General features: G+C 54.7%; 1 protein-coding gene across 5 annotated transcripts in view; it reads left to right on the forward strand.

The window, feature by feature from the left end:
* The window catches only part of AGAP3 (ArfGAP with GTPase domain, ankyrin repeat and PH domain 3), a gene marked incomplete at its 5' end in the record, with an annotated part of 134,417 nt that overhangs the window by 30,518 nt on the left and 78,914 nt on the right, over positions 1–24,985 (forward strand). For 4 of the 5 annotated variants that reach the window (XM_080639555.1, XM_080639556.1, XM_080639557.1 and 1 more), the window contains one exon: positions 20,508–20,566. In XM_080639555.1, the coding sequence (XP_080495681.1) occupies positions 20,508–20,566 (59 nt within the window). Of the gene's footprint in view, positions 1–8,552; positions 9,394–20,507; positions 20,567–24,985 lie in introns of those variants that run through there. The other variant, XM_080639554.1, reaches the window with a different exon arrangement.

The following is a 24,985-nucleotide window of genomic DNA, read 5'->3' on the forward strand; positions in this document are numbered from 1 at the left end:
GTTAGCTGACTGGTCTGCAGTTCCCAGGATTCCCCGACCTGCTTTGCAGCACCAGTGTTGTGTTTGCCACCTCCTGTGTCCTGGACATGAAGGCAGTTTTGGGTCACAGCCTGCGCTTTGCAGTGAAAAATTCAGCTGTTTTCCCTGATATAAGCAACCAGAGGTACTGAAAGTTTAGTGTTGGCAGGTCCATGCCCTGAAAGCACTTGGTCTGTTTAATCTGTAGATGAAAACGTCACAGTTGGTGCACTAATATCCACCTTTCTCATGTTAGTGATGTCTTTCCCTTTTCACTGTATGCAATGTTTTGTTGAAGTTCATGTTCTTGCAAATAACCTTACAGTTTTCCGTCGGCTGAGGCTCATGATCGCATGGCTTGGTGCATGTTTGGATGGCCATCTAAAGTTAAGCTCGGTAATGGGCAGTCAGGTAATGAGATTAGAACTGAACTTGACTGTTAGCATCCATGGATCATCAAAGGAGCTGCCCTGTGCCCCGGTGAGTGAGCCGCGTGTGGCAGGGAGGAGATGCTGTCATGCTGGTGGAGACCTGTGCAGGAATCCTGCCTCCGGGCTTATGGTGCCGGAGCCTGGGACACTTGTACCTAGGCAGGAGCAGGAGGAGATGTCTGCGCTTGTCCAGCCTGAAGCGAGGGCTCTAGCTCGGCACGTGCTGCAGGATGCCGCAGTGCTGCAGGCTGCAGGCTGGCTCTGGCTTGCTCCAAGGTCCTTGTTGCACCAGCTGAAGATGTGAGTGGGTTTAATGAAATGTGTATTCTCATCGACACCATGTTGTTGTAAATGTTAGTTTTGTATGCTAGGTGACATCTACGTTCTTTGGCATCCTGAGAGTTGCATCCCCTTTTCTAAAACAATTGTTGGTGAGAGTTTAAACTAAAACACTCCAGGGTTTGTTTTGCAGGGAGGAGGCTGATTTTTCTCTTTTCTAGAGAACTTTAGGGGCTAGAGTGTTGTGCTAACCCTGCACCAGGTGTGATACAGAAGAGTTTACTTATGCTGCTCTCACCGCTGACTCTTGTTGTTTGTGGCAAAACAATCTCTGCCTTTGTGTGCTGATGTTCTTAGTCACTGAGCTGTTCCTTGGGAGGATGACAAGGTGGAATCATGAGGTAAAATGGTATTTGAAGGCATTTGTTGGGATGCTTAGTTCCATGTGAGCATCTCAGGTTGTTATCAGTCTGGCTTTTTAGCTTGTGTTTCAAAACTACTTCCTTTACCTCCTCTCTTGTTCTTGAGCAGGTGCCTGGAGGGAACAGGGGAGGACAGGACCTTTCCATGGCTTCTTACAGTGTAGTTGTTCTGCATGTTTTTCAGAGAGGGCTGGCGTCGGATAGCTTTGGGAAGCTCTGCTGGGAACATCCCTGTTGGGATTCTGGGCTTCTCTCCTTTCTGCAGAGCACAGTGCCTTCCCACTCTTACCGTCTGCCGGTGTCTGCTGTTCCTGTAATTCCGGTGCGTTTCCTTTGCGGTGTCTGAGCAATGCCATGTGCAACGGAACGATAAGGCCCTGAGGACGGGGATCCGTCCAGTCAGTGCAGACCTGGCAGGGTGGGGGCTTTTCACATAGGTGTACCAATGTCCCTTATCCACAGGGCGTGCGGCGGTGACAGTGGTGCAGTCACGTGTAAAAGACGTGGTTTGCCTGGTTGTGGGGCAGGACTCTTTGATTTTTGAGGTTCTTGGTACCTAGGAAGGGTTTTGTTCCCTCCCCACTTCACGCAGTGCCTTGTGTGGGTGTCCTGATGCTCCATCCCTGCCAGTGAGGCTGGGAAGCACCACTCTGAGCCCACTGCTTGATGGGGAAGCAGCAAGAGGAGCTGCTCCCTGTGCTGCTCCCTCCTTGGGAAACTTCTTCATTTCTCCTTCCTCTACTGCTCTGGAATAAGCTGGAGGATTTTCGCTGTTGTAAACAGTGATTAAAGAGGGGAAGTTCCAGTTAGATGTAAGTAAGAAGCTCTTTACTGTAAGGGTGGTGAGGCTCTGGAACAGGCTGCCCAAAGAAGTGTTAAATTCTCCATCCCTGGCAGTGTTCAAGGTGAGCTGGACATAGCCTTGGGTGACATCATCTAGTGTGAGGTGTCCCTACCCATGGCAGGGGGTTGGAACTGGATGATCTTAAGGTCCTTTCCAACCCAAACCATTCTATGATTCAATGATTATGGAAAGGATTTCAAAGGCAGGGCAAGGGTTGAGCTTGAGGACATGAAGATGTTTCCTTTAGTCTTCATCCCAACTTTTCCCATGGGCTTTTGTCTTTGGATTTCAAAATACTGAGGGTATTTCACAGTACCTAGCCTAATCACGTTGCTCATACCTGCAGCCATTGCTTGAGCATCTCCAGTGGTGAGGAGCACAAAGGACTGTGTAAGCGCAGCCTGGGAACAGCCTGGTACCAGCACTGGTGAGGCTGGCTTGGAGTGGAGGTACCAGCCTAACTGCAGCTAAGCAGAGGCTGAGACTTAGGACACTGGTATTAACATCCCTGCTTGCACAAGTGCCTGGGGGGTGGTTTAATGAGCAAAGTGATCACTGCTTTGATCTTCTATTACACAAGGAAGATAGCCGGGGAGATTACATCTCAGAGTGTTACCTTCCAGGGCTTCCCTGTGGCACTGGGATATGGAGTGGCTTAGGAAGAGCCATCTCTGTATCTGTCTTGTAGTGTGTGTTGGCATGGGGCTGCGGGGTCTGCAGCATGACAGTGATTTGGTGCTCAGCTTCCCTTGGTGGGCAAGAGAGTGCCCATGTCCTGAGTGCGTGGTGTGGGGAGGTTTGGGTGACATGGGCATGACCTCATGGCGTGCAGGAAGGAGGTGGTTTTGCCTCATCACTGTGAATCCCAGTGGGGAGAAAGTGGTAATTTCCTCATCAGCAGTGGCAGGTTTGCAGGCAGGACTCGAGCCGGGGGTGTGCAGCGTGTGTGGGAGGAGGGAGAGAGCTGACGCTGAAATCAGGCTCTCATGTGCCTTTTCTGTTTACTTCCTGGCTTTTGTTAACTCTTTGCTGGCTGGGCCTGCTTCTCCTCTCGCCATGGAAACTGTAGGCACCAGCCTGCTCCGAGTTGCCTCTCTTCAAGAGGCCACGGCAAGCCAGGGCTCCAGGGCTGCAAGGGGGGGGGTACGGGCAGGGAACTGAGGGCTTTACCAGAGCTCAGATGTGGAGCAGTGCCTCATTTCTCCAGTCTAAGATCCTGGAGGTTTGCAGGGGACTGCTGGATGTTTTGTCAGTGGAGATGTGGGGATGTTGTCTCTTGTGAATGGCTTAGTTGTAGTGACTAGAAGGGGTTATTGCGGTGGAGCTGTTTGATTTACATCTCCGGCTGTGCTGGATGCTGGATGATCAGCCCCACCGCTGAGCATCCAGAGCCCAGAGCCTGGCTGTGGCTGAACTCAGCTCTCAACAGGGTCCCCCTGCTCGGGGTCAGGGGAAACGCCTCCATCTCCTTCGCCCTCCTCCTGTGGGGTCTGCCCTCACCTCCGCCTCCCGAAGGACGTCTGTGGCGCGCTGCTGACGCGCTGGCAGCGGGGCTGTGACGCGGGGCTGCGGCGCTGCGCACCCCATGTCCAGGCAGCGGAGCCCGCGCTCCCGGATGCTCCCGGTTTGGGCAGAGCCTCATCAGTATTCCTGGTGCGCGGCCGAGCCGGCTGGAGCTGATCTGCAGAGCCTGGCAGCTCCGGCGCGGTCCTGGCACTGCGCTCGGGGTGCTCCTGCAGCTGCGGATGGGCTCAGCCGGTGTCACTGCATGGAGCCCTCCTGCCCTGCTGCTCCAGCCTCACGCCGAAATCACATGGGTCCGGCTGGACTGCGTGTGCCGGGGGTCCTTGGGCATCCCACGGCCTGGCCTGGGCAGTGGCACTAAGCCTGGTCTCCTGCGCATGGCCCCGCTGCAGGCACAGTGTGCGTGCATGTCGGTCCCCGGGGCTGGCTGATGTCTGTCTAGACCTCCTAGTCTGCTACTGGCATCTGCATGCTGCCAGGGTGCTGAGAACTTGCAGTTCTGTCTGTGCTGAGAACCTCTCCATCCCCAACTGCTGAGGTGTTTCAGACGCTGCAGTCCCAGTCCCTCATCTGTGCTGCCCATGTGGCTTGCTGCAGTGAGTCTCCCAGCCTTGGGCCCCTGTGCAGAGCAACAGCACCTTCAAACCCAGGTGGGACAGTGAATGCATCCATCCCATCCTCCAGGCTGAATGTCCCCTTGCAGCAAAACCTCTGGATCTGCGGACAGCTGGAGCAGAAATACCAGTGCCAGTTAGGTCTGGAGGAGTGCAGTGGGGTGTTTGACCAGTCACGGTTCAGACTCCTTTTCCATTTCAGGACTCCACCCTGAGCTTCTCACTGGGGACCAGCCAGCAGTGGAAAGTTCCCTGACTTTGGGACTGTCTTCCAGTGCAGCTGTTGTTTAGCTTCTCATGGCTTTTTGTTAATCTAAGCCAGATGTTCATTGCCATAATATTTGGAACATGAGTGTGACTCATAAAAGCACTGGTAAGAGACTAACTTGCTTCTGTCCCCAGGCACCTGCCCTGGGTCAAGATTGCAAAAGCACAATGTCCCTGTTACATCCCAGCTCTTGGAGCTCATCTGCTTCCGGAGCTCCGCGTGGCACAGGGGACTCCAGCACCCGCCTTCCTGCCAGGCAACGGAGTTGCAACCTCCCATTTGCATTAGATATGCACACAGCACCAGTCAAACCTGGTATAGTCATAGAGTAAACTGCCTAAGAGATGCTTAAAGGTGTGTGGGGCATATTTCAGTGGTGGCTGTTTTTAAACACTGGTGGTTTCTGGTTTCCTGGTCTCATTCTCAGAACAGTTCCTCCACCAGTCACTGTTTCAGCCGTACTGGTTGAAGAGGCAGCCAGAGTCCACGTGCTGTTGATATCTGGTGGGGTTTAAGACCTTTTTTAGGTTTAAGCACCCTCCCTGCAGTCTTCTGCCACCACACGTCGTATCCGAGGCTCCGTTTCATTCTATTTTATGTCTTTTGTTCTTTCTGTAGGAATAATGCCAAAGGGATCAAATCAATGTATGTAGCATGTGGAGACCTTTGCCTCGTAACAGGCTAATTAGATAAAAGGACCATTATGTTGTTACTGTAGTAAAGACCAATATCTTTTTGGGATGTAGCCATATGGATGTTGTACATGTATTTCTTCTGAGTGCTGCTGGAGGCCCCAGCTGAGTATTGTGCCTGGGTTCTGGCGCTGCATTTAGAAAAAGGTAGTAGACAAAGTGTAGAGGATTGAAGGGAGTGCATTAAACCCACTAATAGCTCTTCAAATGCAATCCTCGGTGGGACAGGGAAGGAAACACTGAGAGCTGTGGGGAGCGCTGTCTGTTTCCCAATACGTTTGAGGCTGTGGGGAAGAATGAAGCCTGCGCTCCTGCACAGCTTATACGGTTACTGCAGAAGTAATTGTCATTGTGTGCAGGCAAGGGGATCCGGACAGGATTGTGGGAGGAGGAGTGTGAGCAGTGAGGATGGTGCAGTGCTGCTGTTGGCTTAGGGAGGCTGTGAAGGACAGGTCAGACAGACGCCTGTCAGGGTGATCCACACGCGTCTCGTCCCGCCTCGGTAGCGGAGTGTGTGGTACATCATCTCTTCCAGGAGATATTCCTGTGATTCAGTGATACCGAAAGCCCAGAACTTGCCAGAATGTTTAAAAAAGATGAGATTCACATAGAAGGTGTACCATCTGGCATTGTCAGAGGAAAAGTTAAACCCAGGATCTTGGGAAGGGATGAATATAGATGGTCCCGCTTCATTACAGCAGCAACTTCCAGTCTCTGGGAGCACGGAACTGTGCAAAGCATAGTTGGGAAGGAGCTTGTGAGATTACTGGTCTAGTTCCCTGCCCACGGGCTCGTTACCTGTGTCTGGATCGCTCCTGACAGACATCTGTGTGATCGGTTCTGACGTTTCCGCAGCCAGGCTCGTCTGGTGCTCGGTGCTCTATGGAAGACATTCCCTCATGATTGCTTTCTGCAGAATTCCTCGCTCCTCGCTGCAGTGCGGCTGCTCCTGGGAGACAGGACAGCAGATGATGTGGATGAGGGTCAGATCCAGTCTGGCAGCTCGTGTGTTCCTGTGACCTTGGCACAGATGGCAGAGCTGTGGCTTTGGCGGGTTGTCACGCGCCTTCTGCTCACATTCAGACGTTGGTGCCCGTTGGCTTGGGAGGGAGGGGAACTGGATGTGCCCGTCTACTGCCCAAGAAGCACTGACACAGTGTGGGGACAGGCACCTGTGAGCTGCTCCTCGGAGTGGGCAGCTGCTCCGTGTGCCCAGCACTTTGTAGCTGGGAGAGTGCACGGATTTTGCTGTCTGGAAAGTGCCACTGAGTCCAGAGAAGAGAAGGACCTCTAGCCAATGGAGGAGGCTGCTGCATGACAGCTCTGCTTATGCCACAGGGTGATGGTGGAAGGGGAGGCGATGGTGGAACCTGTGTGCTTAGGGGAGGATGGAGAAGAGAGAAGAAGGGGCTTGGCTGAGGTGTTGGCTGTGCCGTGGGAAGAGGGGGAAAGGCTGAACCTGGTAGTGCCTCGTGTTGAGGTGGGATTTAGCTGTGGGCAATGACTGGGTCTGGGTGCATCCACAGAGAACTGCAGGAGATGGGGTGTTGCTCAAGGAAAATGGTGGGGACATACTTTGAAGGAGGATGAGGGATCGAAGAGAGGGCAAGTCCAAAAAGATGGTGAGATTTTGGAAGAGTCAAGGCAGTAAAGACTGGATAAGGAGGGAGAAAAAAGGAGGTGCTGGTATGAGGATATTCCTGGAGAGGCCTTGAGAGGTAGAAGTCTGGTTTAGCAGGCAGAGCTTTCAGAAAGATAAAAGTAATGTGAAAAATAAATCAAGGGAGAGTCAAGCATCTTTTTTATCCCCTCCCCAGAGGGATCGCAGAGTGGGAGGGAGAAAAGCCAGGGAAAGGGAAAATGCATTGGGAAAAGAGAGGAGGAGGCCCCATGTGGACTGCTGTAGGCAGCAACGGCTGAGGGTGCTGTGGAGGAGATGGAGCGGATGCTGCAGTGGGGGGCTCTGGAAGAAGCAACCTGGAAGGAGGGCCAGAGCTGAGCCATGGAGCATGTGATGGAGGAAGAGGCTTTGCTATGGAGCCAGCTGGGAGCAGAACTCCACTTGAGGTGGTTCCGCTGCTGCCGGGGACGGGGCCGCCCAGCGTGTGAGTGTGTGTGTGTGTGTGTGTGAGTGTGAGTGTGTGAGTGTGTGAGCGCGTGTGTGTGTACGTGTGTGTGAGTGAGCGCGTGTGTGAGCGCGTGTGTGTGAGCGCCTCTGTGTGTGTGTGTGTGAGCGCGTGTATGTGTGTGTGTGAGCGCGTGTGTGGGTGAGCGTGTGTGTGTGTGAGCGCCTGTGTATGTGTGTGTGAGCGCGTGTGTGTGAGCGCATCTGTGTGTGTGAGCGTGTGTGTGTGAGTGAGCACGTGTGTGTGTTAGCGTGTGTGTGAGCGCGTGTGTGAGTGTGTGAGCGCGTGTGTGAGTGTGTGAGCGCGTGTCTGTGTGTGTGAGCATGTGTGTGTGTGTGAGCGTGTGTGTGTGTGCGTGTGTGTGTGAGCGCGTCTGTGTGTGTGAGCGTGTGTGTGAGCGTGTGTGTGAGCGTGTGTGTGAGCACGTGTGTGTGTGTGAGCGTGTGTGTGTGACTGTGTGTGTGTGAGCGCGTCTGTGTGTGTGTGAGCGCGTGTGTGTGAGCGTGTGTGAGCGCGTGTGTGGAGTGTGTGTGAGCACGTGTGTGAGTGAGCGCGTGTGTGTGAGCACGTGTGTGAGTGAGCGCGTGTGTGTATGTGTGTGTGTGTGAGCGCCTGTGTGAGTGTGAGTGTGAGTCTCGGTGCCGGCCCCGCGGGGCCCCCGGCGCTGCCCCCCGCAGCCGCGCGAGGGCGACCGGCAATAGCGGCGAGCGGTAGCGCCGCGCCCCCTGGCGGGCACGGCCTGCCCTGCACCGTGACGGCGGCGGCTCGCTCCTGGGTCAGACCGGCCCCTGACCGTCCCCGGCCCAGCCGGGCGGCGCGGTTGGCCGAGGACAGCCCTGCCCGGCGCTCGGTGCTGGCCTGACTGGGTCCGGGCCGGGCGGCGAGCACCGCGGCGTGGCGGGTGCGGGCCGGCCGGGAAGCGCCGCCGCTCCCCGTTGCAAAGCGCAGGCCGCCGCTGCGAGCACCGAGCGGCCGGGCAGTGACAGGGCCCTGCCCCGGGGCTGCAGCAGAGCCGCCACCCGGTGCCGGCACCGGGTGAAGGGCAGCGCCAGCTCGCCCGGGGCTCGGTGCCCGCGGCGGCGAGGAGAGGGCGAGGCCGGGCGGGGCGGCCCCGGCCCCATCCCCAGCTCCGGCCCCGTTCCGGGGCGGGCCCAGCCCCGCGCTGGCGGCGCGCCGGAGCGCGGCCCGGGCATGCCGGCGCGGCGTGGGAGCCGGCAGGCAGCGAGAGGCGTACGGGGCCCCGCTGCGCCGCCTCCCCGGGGCCGGCCGCCCGCACCGGCAGCGGCCCAGAGCGGCGGGGGGCCCGGGGCCATGGGGCAGCCCCGCAGCTGACGATGGCGGAGGGCTGGCGCTGGAGCGAGGCGGGCCGGGGTCCCCCGCGGCCGAGCCCCCGCCGCGCCGTCAGCGTCTGCGAGTCCCTGGACCTGCAAGGCGTCCCCGCCGTGCAGGCCGCCCTCAAAGCCGCCCAGCAGCAGCGGCGGCGGCCCAAGAGCTTCTGTGCGGCGGGGAACGGGCTGGCAGCCGGGGCCCTGCTGTCCCCGCCGCCCCCCGCCAGGGCCCGCGGCAGCCTTTTGGACTTCTTTAGGCTGCGCTCGCCCCGCAAGCCCGACCCAGCGGGAGAGTGTGAGGCCGAGGGCACAGCGTTCCTGCTCGACGGGGCCGACGGGGCGCAGCGCCCGCGCCCCAGCAGCATGACTTTCCTGCCCTCGGCCCGGCAGCCGCACAGCGCCGAGAGCCCCGGCTTCCTCCGCGGGGGCTCCCTGTGGGGTAGCCGCCGATGGAATCTTTTTGGGGGCAGTGGCTGGAGCAGCCCCGGCCCCAGGAAGAACTTCAGCTCCCTGCGCAAAAGCTTCAGCTTCCGTCTGCGGCGGGGCCACGAGCTGCGGAGGTCAGAGTCAGGGGGGCTCCTGCGCCCCGCACGTCTCCGCACCAAGAGCGAGGGGGATGCCAGCTCCCTGCACACCTGCCCCAGCAAGCGGGACCTGCTCTATCCAGAGCTGGCCAGGGTCGGGGGCAGGCTGCACACCGACCCCGGCCAGCCCGGGGGACTCTGGAAACTACTCACAAGCCGCTTCCGAAGGCGAGAGCGCGGCGGGACCAGCAGCACGTGCCCCAATAACCCCCATGGTGGCGCCGAGCCTGTCCTCATGGGCAGTGGTCCGCTGCGAGCGCTGGGTAAGTGAGCGCAGGAGCGGTTCTGGTCTGGTGAGAGCCCCCCTGCACCTGTGGAGTCTGTAGGGATGGGTGGCTATGGCCTGTTCCTGCTCGCTGGGGTTTGTACTTAGCAAAGCTCAGCTGTAGCAAGGTAGCGTGAGCGTTCATGGGGCTGTTTTCATACTCCAGGAGCTGTGGGCACCACCACTGTTGTTGGTGCTGTAGGAGCTGCAGCGTGGCTAGCTGAAGGTGATCAATCATAGAATGGTTTGAGTTGGAAGGGACTTTAAAGCTCATCCAGTTCCAACCCCCTGCCATAGGCAGGGACACCTTCCACTAGACCAGGTTGCTCCAAGCACTGTCCAGCCTGGCCTTGAACACTGCCAGGGATGGGGCAGCCACAGCTTCTCTTGAGTGTCTGGATTCTCTTGCTGGTTGGACGCCTGGGAGCTGAGCACACGTGTCCCATGTCCTTTTTGCCCCAGTGGTATACCAGCAAGGGCAGGGAGAGCTGAGCCGTGTGCTGCGTCCCGGAGGAAGCAGAAGGAGCTGAAGCTGCATGGGAGGGGTGGAGGGGTCCTGTTAGTGGGCTCCGGAGCAAGGGTTGAACTGTCTGGGAGATTGCCAGAGCGGAGGTGTGGAGCAGCAAGGGTGGGTTTTGTGGAGCACAGGAATGTGCCTGCACCTCCTTCATGTAAGCAGCTCCCTGGTACCAGGCTCTGTCAGGGTGATGGGCTGCCGGGGTCTGCCTTGTGGCCAAGTGGAGGTGAGAGCGTGTGTTTGAGATCATGGTTGTGCTCCCTGGGTGTGGGGCAGCCTGTGGAGCATAGGCATCCCGAGTGATGGGACAGGGGGACAGAGGCAGAACCCCCATGGGGACTGGGCACATGATGGGGACTGGGAGTTGAAGCGGCTGTCGGGTCTTTGGGCAGGGTCTGGAGAGCGAGAACAGCGTCCATAGGCTTTGAAGGTCTTGAGCACTGGCCTGCACACATGGGGCTGGGGCTGGGCTGGCTGGGACCTGCTGCGCTCGGGGAGGCAGGGCAGCCGCTTTCAGGCCCCTATGAGCCTCTTCAGGTTTCCATCACTCTGCTCTGGAGCCCAGTCGTTCTGGAGGCAGCTCCCTCGCTTGGCTCATGTGCCAGAGGGACACATGGGGCTGGTGGGCTCCCCAAGGAATCTGCATGCTCCCCAAGCAGCGGCTGCTGGAGCAGCTTTGTGCCCAGGATGCTGTCCAGGATGGCTGGGCTCCAGGGACCAGCGGAGGAGCAGCGCTGCTGGCAGCCTGAGCCTTGCTGCCACACAGGAAGCTCAGGGGGCTTGTTCCTGCCAGCTCCCCTCATCCCCGGGGCTCGCCGTGTTCTGGGGAAAGACCTGGAGGCTCTGGGTGAGTGGCCGAGGCTGCCTTCGAGGCAAAGGGACAGGGCGCTGCTGCTCTCTGTGCTCCTCCCGGGGGGCCTGCCGCTGGCTGGGGTGCCCGGGGCCGGGTGCTGGCTGTGTGGCGGGAGGTTCCCAGGAGAGGGGAGGCTGCGCTCATGGCTGGGGAATGTGGGTGTATCCGGGCAGGGAGGGCCGGGCCCTGCCCGTGCGGCGGGGGGCCTGTTCCTGCTTGCCAGCGGCTTCCAGCAGGAGCTGCGCCAGCAGCAGCCGGCCCGGTGGCCGTATTCCCAGGGGAGTAGCTGAGGTTGAGGGCTTGTGGTGGTGTCCTCGCCCCTCACCTCGCTGCTCTCTGCAGCTACCTGAAAGGAGGTTGGAGCTAGGAGGTGGCTGGTCTCTTCTCCCGAGTTCCAAGTGATAGAACAAGAGGAAGCGGCCTCAAGATGCTCCAGAGGATATTGGGGAAAAATAGTCAGGTACGGAAACAGGCTGCCCAGGACAGTGGTGGAATCACCATCCCTGGAAGTGTTCACAACTATGTAGATGAGGCCCTCAGTGACATGGTTTAGTGCTGGACTTGGCAGACCTAGGGTAATGGTTGGACTTGGTGATCTTTAAAGGTCTTTTCCAACCCAGCTGATTCTGTGATTCAGTGATTTGCTGGGGAGCCTTCTGAGGCTTCGCTGAGGAGCAACGGAGGGGGCTTGGAGCCAGATAGAGACTGCAGCTAGTCAGGGTGGTTAGCATTTGCCACCATGGCTCATATTGGAGGCCCAAGCTCGGGGATGGCCTCTCTGGCCTGCTTCAGGGTCTGTGGCTCATTGTGGCTGAGCAAGCCCTGCTTGCTGGAGGTGCAAAGTTCATGCTTTGGTTTGGTCTTACTTTAGAACACTGTTTTGCCATTGTCTGCCTGGTACACAGTACAGGCTTCTGTACACAGTCAGCATCCTCCTGGGGTCAACAAGATGTGAAGAAGCAGCAGGCAAGTTTGCAGAGCAAAGCTGCTGTTGCTTGTCCCACCCTCTGTGCAGTTTCCCATTGTCTCTTCACTCAGCATGTTGGTCCATGAGCTCTGGCTCGCTCCAGTGGGAGCTGTGAGCCTCTAAAGCCAGGACATCGTAGGCTGGAGGTGCACAACCTTAGTACTGCTCCAGCATGGGCTTGCTGGAAGAGGGAGCTCAAGGAGATCTCTGCCCCATTCCTTTTTCAGGTTTGTGGGCCAGGAGTGCTTTAACACCTTCTCGAAGTTTCAAAAGCTTTGATGCTCTCTATGCTATTGCTGCCCACCTTAGCCCTAGGAGAGCTGCTGATACAGTCCCAACACGCCCTCCTGAGGGGTGCAGCTGCAGTTGTGGTTATCAGCTCTTTGGAAAAGCTGGGTATATGAGTCCAGGCAGAGAGCCAAACCAGCACTGCTACCGTGTTTCCAGAACCTGGAGTTTTTGTTCATAGCAAGCCGAGATACCCATCCAGCCCTGCACACTGCTGTGTAGATATACGCAAGGGCTAAAACACCCATCCCACCAGAAAGCCAGAAGGATGGTCTCAGTGCTGCTCCTCCGTCCTTCTGCATAGAGGGACCATGCAATGGGTGCAGCATCTCCGACAGTTCTAGAAGTCCTTCTTACAACCACATTCCCCTCTCCCAAGAAAGATGCTTTCTAAGGTGGTTTAAGGTAACTCCGTTTACTCTGGTGTAAGCCATGTTCATTGCCTGTGGTGGTGGGTTTCAGCTGTGACTGTGCACAGGGAGGGCTGATTATGGGAACACAAGAGTTTGTTACTCAAAAAAGACTTAAAAGAGCTGGTCATTGTGTGACAGGATGGTGGCTAACGGGGTGTTAATACACCAAGGGAAGGCAAAGAGCCCTGTGGACCTAGAGAACAAAGTCAGACCAAAGTCTGGCCAGATTGGACTGATGACAAATAACCATCATTGGTGGTTCAAAGGAACATTTCTAGGTATCAAGGTATCAGTTGGTGCAGTTCTAAGAAGCCCTCTGATGGGCACAGGCTTGGAAAAACTGGGCTAGTTTGGAACTGGAGTTTTCCCTGTGCGTAGAGGGACCATGCAATGGGTGCAGCATCTCCAACAGCTCAGGAAGTGTTTCTCACAATCACATTCCTCTCTCCCAAGAAAGATGCTCTGCTTTCCAAGGTGGTTTAAGGTAACTCCTTTACTCTGGTGTTTAGCCACACAGGGCACTGATGTGTAGGGCATGTGTGAGAGAAGACTTCTGGGAGACGAGGGTGTGTTTTTACATTAATAAGGTGAAGTTTGCATAGTGAACTGAGTGGATAATGATATGCATCATCTCTTGTTGGTACCTGCCTCAGCGTAGCTGGGAGCATTGGTGAGAAGCAGAGATGCCATGATGGGTTTAGAGACCATGCCTTGGATGCTGAATCCAGTCTGGTGTCCACACTTCAGAAAAACTTGAGAAGTCTGGAGGTATCAAGGAAGGAGTTGTTGGGACATCGATCTGAACAGTCTGATCCTCAGGGTGAGATCAGAGGTGTGTGCAGTGGCTGCAGAGGTGTTCTGATTACAGTCTACAGGCATCTGTAGGAAGAGGGAGCTTCAAAAACCAGCACCTTTTTCATCTTAACCTGCCTTTGCTTGTGGGGTTGAACAGCTAGAGCTGAGGTCGGACAAATTTGGAACAGGTTTTTACCGGTGAGGTAGGTCCCCACAGAGCACTGGTGTGGGGCAGGTGATGGGTTATGCCTTTCGTGACACCAGCTCTGCTGTGTTGTCGCTTTCAGCAGACCCTGGCCAGCCATCAGAGCAGAATTCGGTACAGTTCTTCGGTCTGTGTGTGTCCAGATGTGGATTGGGAAGTAGTAGGTGCTAGAGGCTTAATATATGGCTAAAATCTGTGCCCCGCACTGCATACGTAGTCTGATGGCACCAGCTGCTGCCACTTGTGGTGTACTAAGGAGTAAGAGTGGCAGTTTGTGATTGGTGGAGGATCTGTTTTCTCAGAGATGCTCTGGGAAAGATCCTCTCCTTTTACTGCTGCAAAGCACTTAAAGCTCTGGTGAGGTAATCCTTGCTAAGGCCATGTCCTACACAGGGTGTCCACGTTGGCTAATCCTGTGATGGGAATGCTAGCCTTGCCATGTTGGTCCTTGACCTGGAGAAATCTCTCTTCCTGCCAGCATTGCCAGGATTGAAGGTTTATCGAGCCTGGCCAGGAAAAGGTGGCTCTGCCCAGGCACGTCGCACTCTGCTGCCCTTTTATCTGCGTGTGCGGGCAGATGGGTACTTTGGAACGTGGTTTGTGTGGGCACCACTGTGTTTGCTCAGCCTCTGACCTGGTTTCAAGGCTGCTTTTACTGTCAAGGGTTTCAGTGTGCAAGTCAGTTCCACAGTGGCTTGGATAATGGTCAGTTAATTATTAGTTGTTGTGTGTGGAGACCAAATGTATCTGGCACTAGCGCTTCTGAAGCATAAGGTAGATGAACCTGCTATGCTTCATCCTATGAAGGGAGCAGCCTGGGTGAGCAGTTAGTTTTGCCGGGCCAGCCCCTTGCTGCTCCCAGCTTTGCAGCAGCACATGGATACAGGAAGCAGCGGGGCCATGCTGTTGGTAGAGGCGAAGGAGACTGTTGTGTCCAGCCTCTGAGATGGAGGATTCTGGTCTTGCTTCCTGTGTGTGATGCTGCCCATCCCACAACTGTGGTCTGGTCTGAGGGCACTGAAGGTGTCCAGGGTGAGTGGCTGACAGAGGGACATCAGCTATGTAGGGTGACTGCTTTATGTCCGTACCCTCTTTATGTCCATATCTGCTGCTCTTCACAGTGGGGACTCTATCCACTGTAACTTCCAAACTTCCATATGGGTTTCCACCTTCTGCATGAGAATCTCCATGAGCAGAAGCTTTTGGGCAGTGACAAACTTGGCCTGAGTCTCTGTTTTCCAGGTCAGGTCAGACTGATTGCCTCTCTTGAGTGGTTGTGTCCTGGAGCCAAGGCCCCTCTTTGGCTGTGCTAAGGCTCTTGGTGTGCAAGTGGTGCTGTGAGTCCACTGCTTCTGCTTTCAAGGTCAGATGCGCCTGGGGAAGATGTTCAACCGCAGCACTCACAATCTGGTTTCTTCTGTATTACTAAATAACAAAGAGAAGAGGGAGGAAGTGACTGGGGGTGTGTTTTAATGTGAAAACCCAATGATGCAGCCAGTCCAGCAGAGAAGCTGGTTAAGTGTATCGCTACTCCCCAGTTCCTACGTGAACCCTAATGGTGAGGGAATTCATTAAGGTGTTACCTCAGCTGGAGGCAACTTCTGCTAAACAAACTCATACCAAGGCTCCAGCACTGCTGATGCCTGGATTTCAGTTAGTTCATTAGATCAGGACAGGTCACTGGTGGCTTGATACGTGCTTCCGAGTGGTCGATGTGCCTGCCTAGGAGAAGATGGGGATCTTGTGCCTCTTCCAGGGGGGAACAGTGCCTGAATGGCTGCTGTCAACCCCTGCACTGCTTGTGAGTGGTTGGGAGGGGAATGGTGTTGTTGGAGGGGGGATTCCCACACCCAAATCAATCTCCTGCAGGTATTTACTTGGACCTTCCTTGCACTGACCTGGCACAGACACTCAGAGTGTACAATATTGCACTAACAGGATTTACACTGATGAGGTGCAGGAAATGCCTTATGTTGCATTTTGGTAGCAGAGGATCAGTGCCCGGGGTGGACGAGCTGACATCAGCGAGTTGTGTCAGCGCTTTTCGGCAGCCAGGTACTTGGCCTGTGGCTGTTTTGGGTGGTTGAGAAACTGCTCTCGAGGTGCCTTCCTGGCAGCTCTGTGGGTGTCATCCGCGCCCGCCCGCACACGGCTGCTGCGCTCGCTCCTGCGAGAAGCTGCTGGTGGAGGAGGAGAGCAAGTGCAAGGAAATGGCTGTGAGGAGGGCTCTGTGCTGGGGGATGAGCTGAAAACCAACTGATGGAGCCACCTCTGCATCCCTGCAGGCTGTGGGGGCTTAAGGTGACGTGGGAGCTGACAGATGAGTTATGTTGGGGCCTGTGAATGGGCACATCAGGACTATATGTGGGTCACCCATGTGTCAGTGTGGCGTGCATGGGCATCACCCTTGCTTGAGGAGAGAGGGGTGGTCGGTGTGTTTTGGGAGCATAGCAGCAGGGATGTAAAATGCACTGAGAGCCAGTAACAGTGACAGATTTAAAAGACTCCGTTGCGGCAAGGACCCCAGCCTGACATGTGGAAGTGGGTTGTGCACCAGATCCTCAGGCCTTCGTGGACTAGCAGGTGGTCTTGGTAGTCTTGAGTACCTTGTGAGAATGGTGTGAGTCAAGGATTTGTGATTAGTAGTGGTGATCCTTCAGGTGCAGTAGAAACATTTACAAGTTCTAGAGCCTGCTGTCTGGTGCAGGAGGAGATGATACAGGCTGCTGGTTGCTGCAGGTAAAGGCATTTTTCCTGCTTTTGACTAGCAGAGCTAAGCTTCTCCCCATGGTCTGCAGGGAGTGCTCTGGAAGCAGCCATAGAGGAAACTGAGATCTGCTCTCAGTAACTTCCAGGTGATTGTGAAGGGATCTTGTGGCTGTCTTCAGTTCAAGGCCATTTCTACCTTGGTCTCTGTTCCTTTGATAACACAGTCTGGAAGCTTTTTATTTTACCCTCCTGGGTACTGGAATAAGAGTGGGCTCACCCATACCTCTGTGAGCATTTACACTGGGGTATCTCGACCCTGAAACGCTTCGGATAGAACATCTTATCATTACAGCTGGCTCTGCCCAGTGGTCTGGGCAGGATCAATCACTGGAGCGATGTGGGACCTTCCACTGCAGCTGGCTGCCTTCCTCCTATTGCAGGTGAGATGCTATACACAGCCACACATGCAGCGGACGTGCCCTCTTCTGCTAAACAGGAGATACTGGAGGACAGCAGAGAGAGTGCAAGGTGCACAACAGCTTCTGTACAAGGAGTGATCCAACAGCTGGGACTCCACAGTGTGGAAAGGAGGGGTTGTGGTGAAAGACAGGGGTGCTGGTCAGGCTGGCTACGTGTGTTATGTTAGCTTACCACCTCTGGTACTGGACCTGGGGCATCCAGTGAAGTCAAACCTGAAATAGAGGAAAGTAGGTTTTCAAGGAATGGGTATTTGTATTGCTGAAACTCCTCGCTAAAGAAATGCGGAACTGAAATCTTGTATGGTTTTAAAAGGAGCCAGAACAATTACTCAAAGGAGAGATTTTTGTGGTTTACCAAATAGACAAACCACAGGAGATCCCTGAGCTGAAGAAGCCAGCAGCCACAAACGTGGGGTCAGTGTCATGTACTCTCACCCTTGTTCCTACTCTTCCTGGGCTCCCATGTGCCCACTGATGCTGGACAGACCTCAGTCTGAATACAGATGGCCATTCTCAGGTAGTGATGTTGGGCAGACTCCTGAAGGTGCTGCTGGGGCAGAGCAGCCCCTGCCACCCCCAGGGAGGGTAAGCAGCCCTTGGCAGGGATCTGGGGACACCCAGAGGACACCAGAGCAGTGTGGTTGAGTCAGCAGGTACCAGTGTATCCTCCCTGCTGCAGCGTGGGACGGACATTAACCTGAGACCATGAGAGCATCACTGCCAGTGTCTCCATCCCGCTCCTTCCCACCAGTGGGGCTGTCACTTGGGTGCAGGGACTTGTGGTGGTGGGAGTTTGGGTTGCACCATGCAGGGAGGTGCCAGTGCCCTCGCACGTGCTGCTGAGCAGAGATGATGTCGGTGCAGCCTGGCACACCAGGACCCGTGGACTGATGGTGCCATGCACAGGCTGCGACACATCAGGTTGATCACGAGGGCTGGCTGGTGGCCTGGGCTGGAGTTGAGCGTTGGCACATGTTGGGAGCTGATTGACAAGCAGAGGTGTGCAGGTTGTATGTTGGTGTTTCAGGTTAAGCATGCTAATGGTAGTTACTAATTTGATGTGTTGTATGGCTGAACGTTAGTTCAGTTGGCATTGTGGTGCTGTTAGGTGTTTGTGTTAAGGTTTACTCAGAGGCCTTTGCAGCAAGTCAGAAATCAAACTGTTGCTAACCTGGACCTTGGTTAAAAACCAAAGATCTGTTAGAACAGTTAGCACAGGAGGCAGCTATGGAAAATCTGGAGACTTTCTCTGTGCTGAGCATCTGAGAACAGAAAGAGAACAGCCTGCCCTCTCCAGGTCTCTCTCTGCCTGTCTTTTCTTTCCTAAGGCCCAGTCGGTGTGTGCATTTGACTCATGCTCTGCTCAGAACCCCTTGAAAAACCTGCTTGGTTTTTGCCAGTTTTCTGTCATTCGAGAATAACGTGTATTTAGTGAAACAGTGCCCATGCAATGCCTTGTCTAATCAGGAGGGAGGGAATGCCAGTAAAGGAGAAGGCATGGAAGGTGGTTTAGCCATCTCAGTGGACTGGCAGAAGGACTAAGTGGAGTTGAAGTTGCAAGTGAAGGTGGCAGCTATTTTTAGACCAAGTAATGCAGTTGGAAATACAGGTGTGCTGTTACCTTTTTGAAAGGGCACAAGAGCTTGCCATTTTCCTCCTAACTTACTGGTTGTTTTAATAAAAACTTTACTTCTGCCTGAAAAAAAGAAAGGATAGGTGAAAGAGACCATGGAGAAACAATTCCTCTGAAGAACCTTCATGATGGTTATAAATAACTTTGTGTTACTGCATCAGACTCTTTTTTTATTTGTCTGTAGCTTCTGATAAAGAAGTGTTACTAAGTTAGTGTATGAATGGTAAACTTGAGGTGTGAGCTTTGTGTTCTTACGTCTTGACACGGTGGACAGATGTGCTGTGGCCTGCAGGAGCTGATGGCTGCACAAGTGCTGTGCTGAAGGCTGCACAAGTGCTGTGCTGAAGGCACAGTGCTGGATCATCTCTTTTTCCCCTCTTGCACACTGAGCAGCAGCGGGTCAGCGTGCAGAAGTGCAGGCAGACAGGGCAGGGTCCCTGCCAGCCCTCTGGCCATGATAGTGGGCTCATCCCCACACAGCTTTGGCCTGTGCATCTCCCGTTGGTTCCCTGGGTGAGGCAGGTAGAGATGAGATAAGGCATTAGCTTGGAGAGAGAGGGGGCTGCAGCTGCCATGTGCCCAACCTTGCCCTGGGAGATACAGGAACATTAACCGGGGTGAAGATAGCTGCTGACTGGCACTGGCAGGACTGAAGAGCCTGCCATTGCCCTCTGATCCTGCCTGTGCCTGGCAGCATCTCCTGCACTGCCGTGGTTTCAGGCTGAGGTTCTTGGCACAGCCCCGGATGAACACCTACTCGGCAGAGACCTGCAACGCCAGCTCACCCAGCCGGTTTGGGCAGTGCCGGTGCAGGCACAGAGAGCTGGGGTTTGCACTCTCAGCCCTGGTGGGGTCGGGGCTGCCAGGGGCAGCTTGGAGGAGCTGTGGAGTGGCCACTGCGGGGATGGGGCAGCAGGGAAGGTCTAGGGCCATCCTTCCCTTGGGCCTGGTGTCCCACTGCGGCCTTGGGTGACATCTGAGCAGTGGTAGCACCAAGGCTGTCATGTTTAATCATAGAATCATGAATGGTTTGGATTGGAAGGGACCTTAAGGCTCATCCAGTTCCACCCCCCTGCCACGGACAGGAACACCTTCCACTAGACCAGGTTGCTCCAAGCCCCGTCCAACCTGGCCTTGAACACTGCCAGGGATGGGGCAGGCACGGCGTCTCTGAGTAACATGTGCCAGGGCCCAGTCACTGCTGTGGTCAGGTCTCATGGAGTCACCTCTTCCCTTTTTGAACCCATGTGAGATTTCCATTAATTGTGGCAGTGAATTCCACAAGTTGATTACAGGTTCTTCAAGAAGCTGTGCTCCCACAGGTTTCCTGTCTCCAAAAATCCTTTATTATTTTTATGCAATTAACATAGAGCAAGTGCTGCTCTTTTGTTTCAGCCCCCTACCCCGTAGCCATATGGCTTTGGGTGGAGGATGCACTTCCTCATCCAAAGTAAATGAAGGATTCTAGTTTTGTTAGGAGTGGCTGCTGGCTTCTTTTGATAATCAAGGTGCTCCCCAGGCTCTTGCTTCTCCTCTGGAGAGTCTGGTTTTATTTGGGAAGTCTGTTGTTTGACCAGGTCCTGGAGATTGTCTGGATGTAAATGAAGTGTTGGTGATTTCTGTGGCCCGAGAGAGGGTGTTTCTTGTGCCATTCAAAGCCATGCCTGATTGTTACAGCCTTCTAAAGCCTATTACAATGTTCTGCAAATTACATAATGTACATGTAATTACTTATGTTCACTTTCAATCATGAACATAGATTATAGGGTGCCTTCAGTTCTTTATCTGCACTGTGCACAACACACTGGTGGTGCAGCCCAAGTACAGCTTTCAGGGCACTGCTTTCGCTAGTGTGTGCCCTCAGTTCTGGCGTCCTTTACAGCATGTTCCCCCTGCAAAAGGCATCTGGTCTGTGGTGCTTCCATTCTCCCATGTGCCTTGAGGAAGGGGATGCTTCAGGGCCTTTTGTGCTCCTGCAGGACAGGAAGGAAGGTCCCCAACCTGCGGTACATGGCCTCTGTGCTGCTGCGCTGCCTGCTGCCTGCAGCTTGGATGCTCCTTCCCATCTGGAGCTCCAGCTACATGGGCATGGGCAGCATCAGGACCTCGTGCAGCTTCTTGCCTCTGGACAAGGTGGAAGGGAGGGAAGAGCCACAGATCTGCCTGGGGGGAGCAGGGAGAGCATGGTAGGATCCTTGTTGGAATCTGAGGAAGACCACAGTGACCTGATGATTTCTCCTCTCTGTTCTGCAGATTCGTTTGTGAACAGCCAGGAATGGACCCTGAGTCGCTCTGTGCCTGAGCTGAAAGTGGTGAGTACTTGCGACTCATGCTTCGGATACCCCTGGTTCTCTGGTGTTTTCCAGATCCCCAAGAAAAATACATGTTTTCATGTGGCCAAGTGGAAATGCAGAGAGACTTCAGCCCTGCTAGGGGGAGAGAGGATCTGGAGCTGCCATTGTGCTGTGAGAATCATAAATGGTTTGGGTTGGAAGGGACGTTAAAGATCATGTAGTTTCAACCCCCTTCTGTGGGCAGGGACATGTGCTCTAAGGTGTCCCCAGAGCCTTCTCCAGGCTGAACAAGACCAGCTCTCTCAGCCTGTCTCCACAGCAGAGGTGCTCCAGCCCTCAAAGCCTCCTGTGGACTTGCTCCAGCAGCCCTATGTCCTTCTTATGCTGGGTCCCCAGAGCTGGACGCAGGACTGCAGAGGGGTATCACAAGAGTGGAGTAGAGGAAGGCAAAGGAGGGCAAAGGCTTCTTGGAGGCTCACACTCATAAGCGAGAGGGTGTTGATCTTGGAGAATGCTCAGACATGTAGGTCAAAAGGCAATATTTGAGTACCTCGCCCTTCCTCCTAGCCATAGGAGAGCTGTAATTCTTGATCAGGTACTGCTGCATGGGCTAGACTTTCAGGCATAGCAGAAGCAGGGGCAGATCCTGAGCAGTGGGTCAAGCATGTATCCACTGTGATCACTCTCAGAGCTGCTTTGAAAGTGTGGCAGTGACTATGTGGGAGATGTCACCTCTCTGTTTGAGCCTCACTAACTGCAGCTCCACACTGGGGCTTCCCTGGCCTCTGCTGGCCACCTCCGGGGCATGAGTGCCTCATGGTGCCCCTGTCAAGGAGGGCAGTGGATGAAACTGTCACCTCTGGTGCTTTGTTCTGCCAAGCAGAGAGGAGGAATCTCCTCTGGTTTGTCAGCACGTGGTGGGTTTCACAGGACATGCTGTTACCAGGCTTCATCACCTACCTGTAGGATGGGGTCTCTGGTGGGGGCTACCTCTGCCTCCCTCTCACCCCTGACACAGCTCGATCATGTGGGACAAGGTTGTGAGGGAGGGGTTCTGATTTCGGGGTGCAGCACCTCTGAGATGGAGCTGTTTCCCATGGCCTGCTGTTGCTGATGGGCACACACCAGCTCACCACGGCCATCTGTGAGTTGGTTCTGGTCAGCAGTGCAGGAAGGGATGTTGGTGGGCAGGAGGCTGCCCGCACTCCCAAGCATCTGGCTGGGTGTTCTCGGGGACCTCGCAGTCTGTTCCACCACTCCATTCTTCCTGTGCTCTCCATGGCAGCCTTGAACTCCCTCTGAAGATAGTTGGCGTATCTCCCTCAGCCCTTTCAAGATGAATTTTTTCACTCTTACTTGAAGAAGCAAGCAGGCTTTTTGCAGAACATACCAGCACTGCGCGGCCATGGTTCTTCTGATCTGCTGCTGAGTGAAAATGAAAACAAACTTTTGAATATTCATTGGTTAGCTTGGCTTGTAAAATGTGTGTCTGTTCAAAAATAGCCTTGCAGCTATTCTGTGTACTGCCTTCTGACATTGTAACATTCTGCAGGCTTCAAAACAGTGCTGCGAGCTAAATAAACCTAACGCTTTTAGTTCTGCCTCAATTAGCACGATCCTTTTCCCATGTTTTCCATGACCTCTGGGGATCTCTGTTGCTTCAGGGTTTCATCCAGCTGATGCACCTCTTCCTAAAAGCCTGGAGGCCTTTCAGAGTCTTGGTTCAGTCCTGGCCTTGCTGGGCTGGAGCCTTCTCCATCGTGTCTCTGGGGTCAGGCAGTAGCAGGGCTCCCTGTGTTCAGCGGTGGTTTCTGGGGTGGTTTTTTGTGTCTGTGAAGGGAAGGACTCCGTGTAGCAGCAGAGCTGCTCCTGCCTGCATCTGAGACTGTGCTCAGCCAGTGGGGATATGTAGAGCCAGGAAGGTCCTGAGCTTTCAGGTTCATATCAAGGGGTCTGTTCTGCACCACGGTGCTGTGGCCCTGGCTACTCCATGGGTGCACCAGTGCTGCCATGCCTTCCATCCTCATCTCCCAGTGGTGCTGTCATCACCATCTGTTACAGGGCCCAGCTCTTCACCCCATGATTCTACAGACTGATAGGTCTTTGAACAAGCTCCCAAGTTACCACAAAGTCATGTTGACCACAGCTTATGTTCCTCCTTCTTCTGTGGGAAGTAACTGTTTCTTTCACCTCTTCTGCCAGAGGGCAGGATCTTGCTGCTTTCTTCCCTACTCACGTTGCCATGTGCACCACAAGTGGTCAGTGTACTTTCTCTAAGGATCTATAATGGCTTTATGTATTTAAGTTATGTTCAGCAGTTTTTCCCACCTGAATTTTATGCTGAAGCTTCATCTCTCTGCTGGAGGCTGAGAGGAGGCTGTGTCTGGGAGATGGCAGCAGTTCCTGCAGGTAGGCACAAATGATGCCCCTTGGCAAGGACTTGTCCCTGGCCCTGACATGGGACGATGTCAGCCTTTCACTGGCCAGCACAGGGGCAGGCTGCGTTCCCTCATTTGCCCAGCATGTCTCGATACAGAGGTTTCCATGGTGCCTAAACGCCATGTTTTGCTTCGGTTTGGTGCCTCTGGAGGGTCATGTTCCTCGATACTGTCAGTTCTGTTTGAGCTTGTTTGTAACGCCTGATAGGCTTGAAGATAAGGCAAAGCAGAAGTGGATTTCAGCAAGACATAGATCAGGAGTTTGAGTATAAACAAAGCGTAAATGCAGACTCCATCCAAGTTTTAGAGAGCTAAACATTGTTGGAGTGTTTAGTGTCTGATGTTGCATGGAGTCCTGGCTGCCAGGCAGTCTCAGGGTGCTGCTCTGTTTTACAGAGGTTGTCCAGAGACTGAAGCTGCAGAGGGCACTGAGCTGAGCCCCTGCACTGCCTGCTGTGTGCTGTGGTATCCGCAGTTTCTTGTTTCCACCCCTTCATACCCCAGGTTGCTCTTGCCACTGTCAAAGTGCGGCAGTGGCCGGAGAAAGGAGTGTTGCCTTCGTTTATACTGTGGGCTACAGCGCTTGTGTGCCTCTTCCATCTCTGCCGCTCACTTGGCTCCGAAGCACGTGTGCGTTACCTGTGAGGTGCAGTCTGGTGCGTGTTCTCATCTGTCCAAACGCGCTGTGTATGATCTCTAATTACTGCTGTGCGTGACAGACCTGGCAGTGATACGTTCAGCCTGGGCATGCCCGTGGGAGTGCGGTGATCCTCACTTCCTAGCCCTGGGCTCCTGGCACCTTGGTCCTGCTGGATGCTGGCTCCATGTGGCATGGGCGCTCTTGTAGTGTGGTCTGCCACTGGGTGAATGGCCCTGATGCATGGCTGGTGTGTCTCTGTCCCTTGACAGGAGCGTGCGGGTCACCCAGGGCAGGACCAGTGCAGCGGCAGCTTTTGAGCACCTGGCTGAAAGCTGGAGAACCTGCCTGGTGGTGACTCACTCACCAACCTCATCCCTTTAGCTGGAAAAGGTCAGCCTTAAGCTTCATTTTGGTCGCAGAGGCAGCTTTAGTGTTCCCAGTCACTCCTCTCCTCACTCACATTTCTTTTAGCAGTGATGTGCCTGCAACTGGGTGGCTTTGAAAGTAACACTGCAAACAAGTGTCAGGCTGGACCACATGTTCTGCGAGCTTCATGGGCTCTGCATGGTGAACTGGTAGGAGGTTGCCAGGGTTTTGAGGTGCATAGGCCTGTGTAAGGAGTCAGTTAGGCTCTTGGCCTAGAGCATCTCTCCACAGGCCTGGAGCATTGGGAGGAGGTAGAAGAGCATACTGCAGGCCAGGGGTGCCTCTATGTTTCCTCAGTGTTTCTACTTCAGCTCCATCAGAGCAACACAGCAGCTGACACTAGAGGAACATGAGGCAGGATGCTCGGTCACGCAAGAGCCCACTCTGCAAGTCGTGCTGTCCCCATGATTGTGCAGAGTAGCTGTGGGATAGGAGTTGGCCAGCTGGAACTAGATCCTTTGCAATGATGGAAGGAGGTGCCCTGTCACCCGAGGGCTGCTCTCCCATCAGCAGGCAGGGCCACTTGCAAGCCCTGAGGCACTGCAGTTGTTTTGAACAGTTGGGAAAATGCCGGCGCTGGGAAGAGCTGTGTTTTCTGGCTGACCTATCCTGGGACAGCTCCGTTTGTTTGGTAGCAGATTTGTGGTGTGAAACAGACTGACAGACCCCTAGCCTAGGGTGTTTCAGCCTAGTTAAAAATGGGTGCTACGTGTCTTTATTTTCAGTCAGTTAAAGATTGGTGCTGGATGTCTTCCTGTGCAGGCAGCACAGCCGGCTCCACCGGAAAACCAGTGTTCTGCTGCAGCAGTGTCGCTGCTGCAGTGAGGAGCAAGTACTGCGCCTTGCTGCTGGCATTGGAAGCAGCAGCTCTACCAAGCACATAGCCAGTCTCTGCTCTTGGTCTCCTTCTGGCAGGGGCTGTCAAGAGCAGCA

This window comes from Psittacula echo (genome assembly GCF_963264785.1).
Source record: "Psittacula echo genome assembly, chromosome: 2".
Lineage (NCBI taxonomy): Eukaryota > Metazoa > Chordata > Aves > Psittaciformes > Psittacidae > Psittacula > Psittacula echo.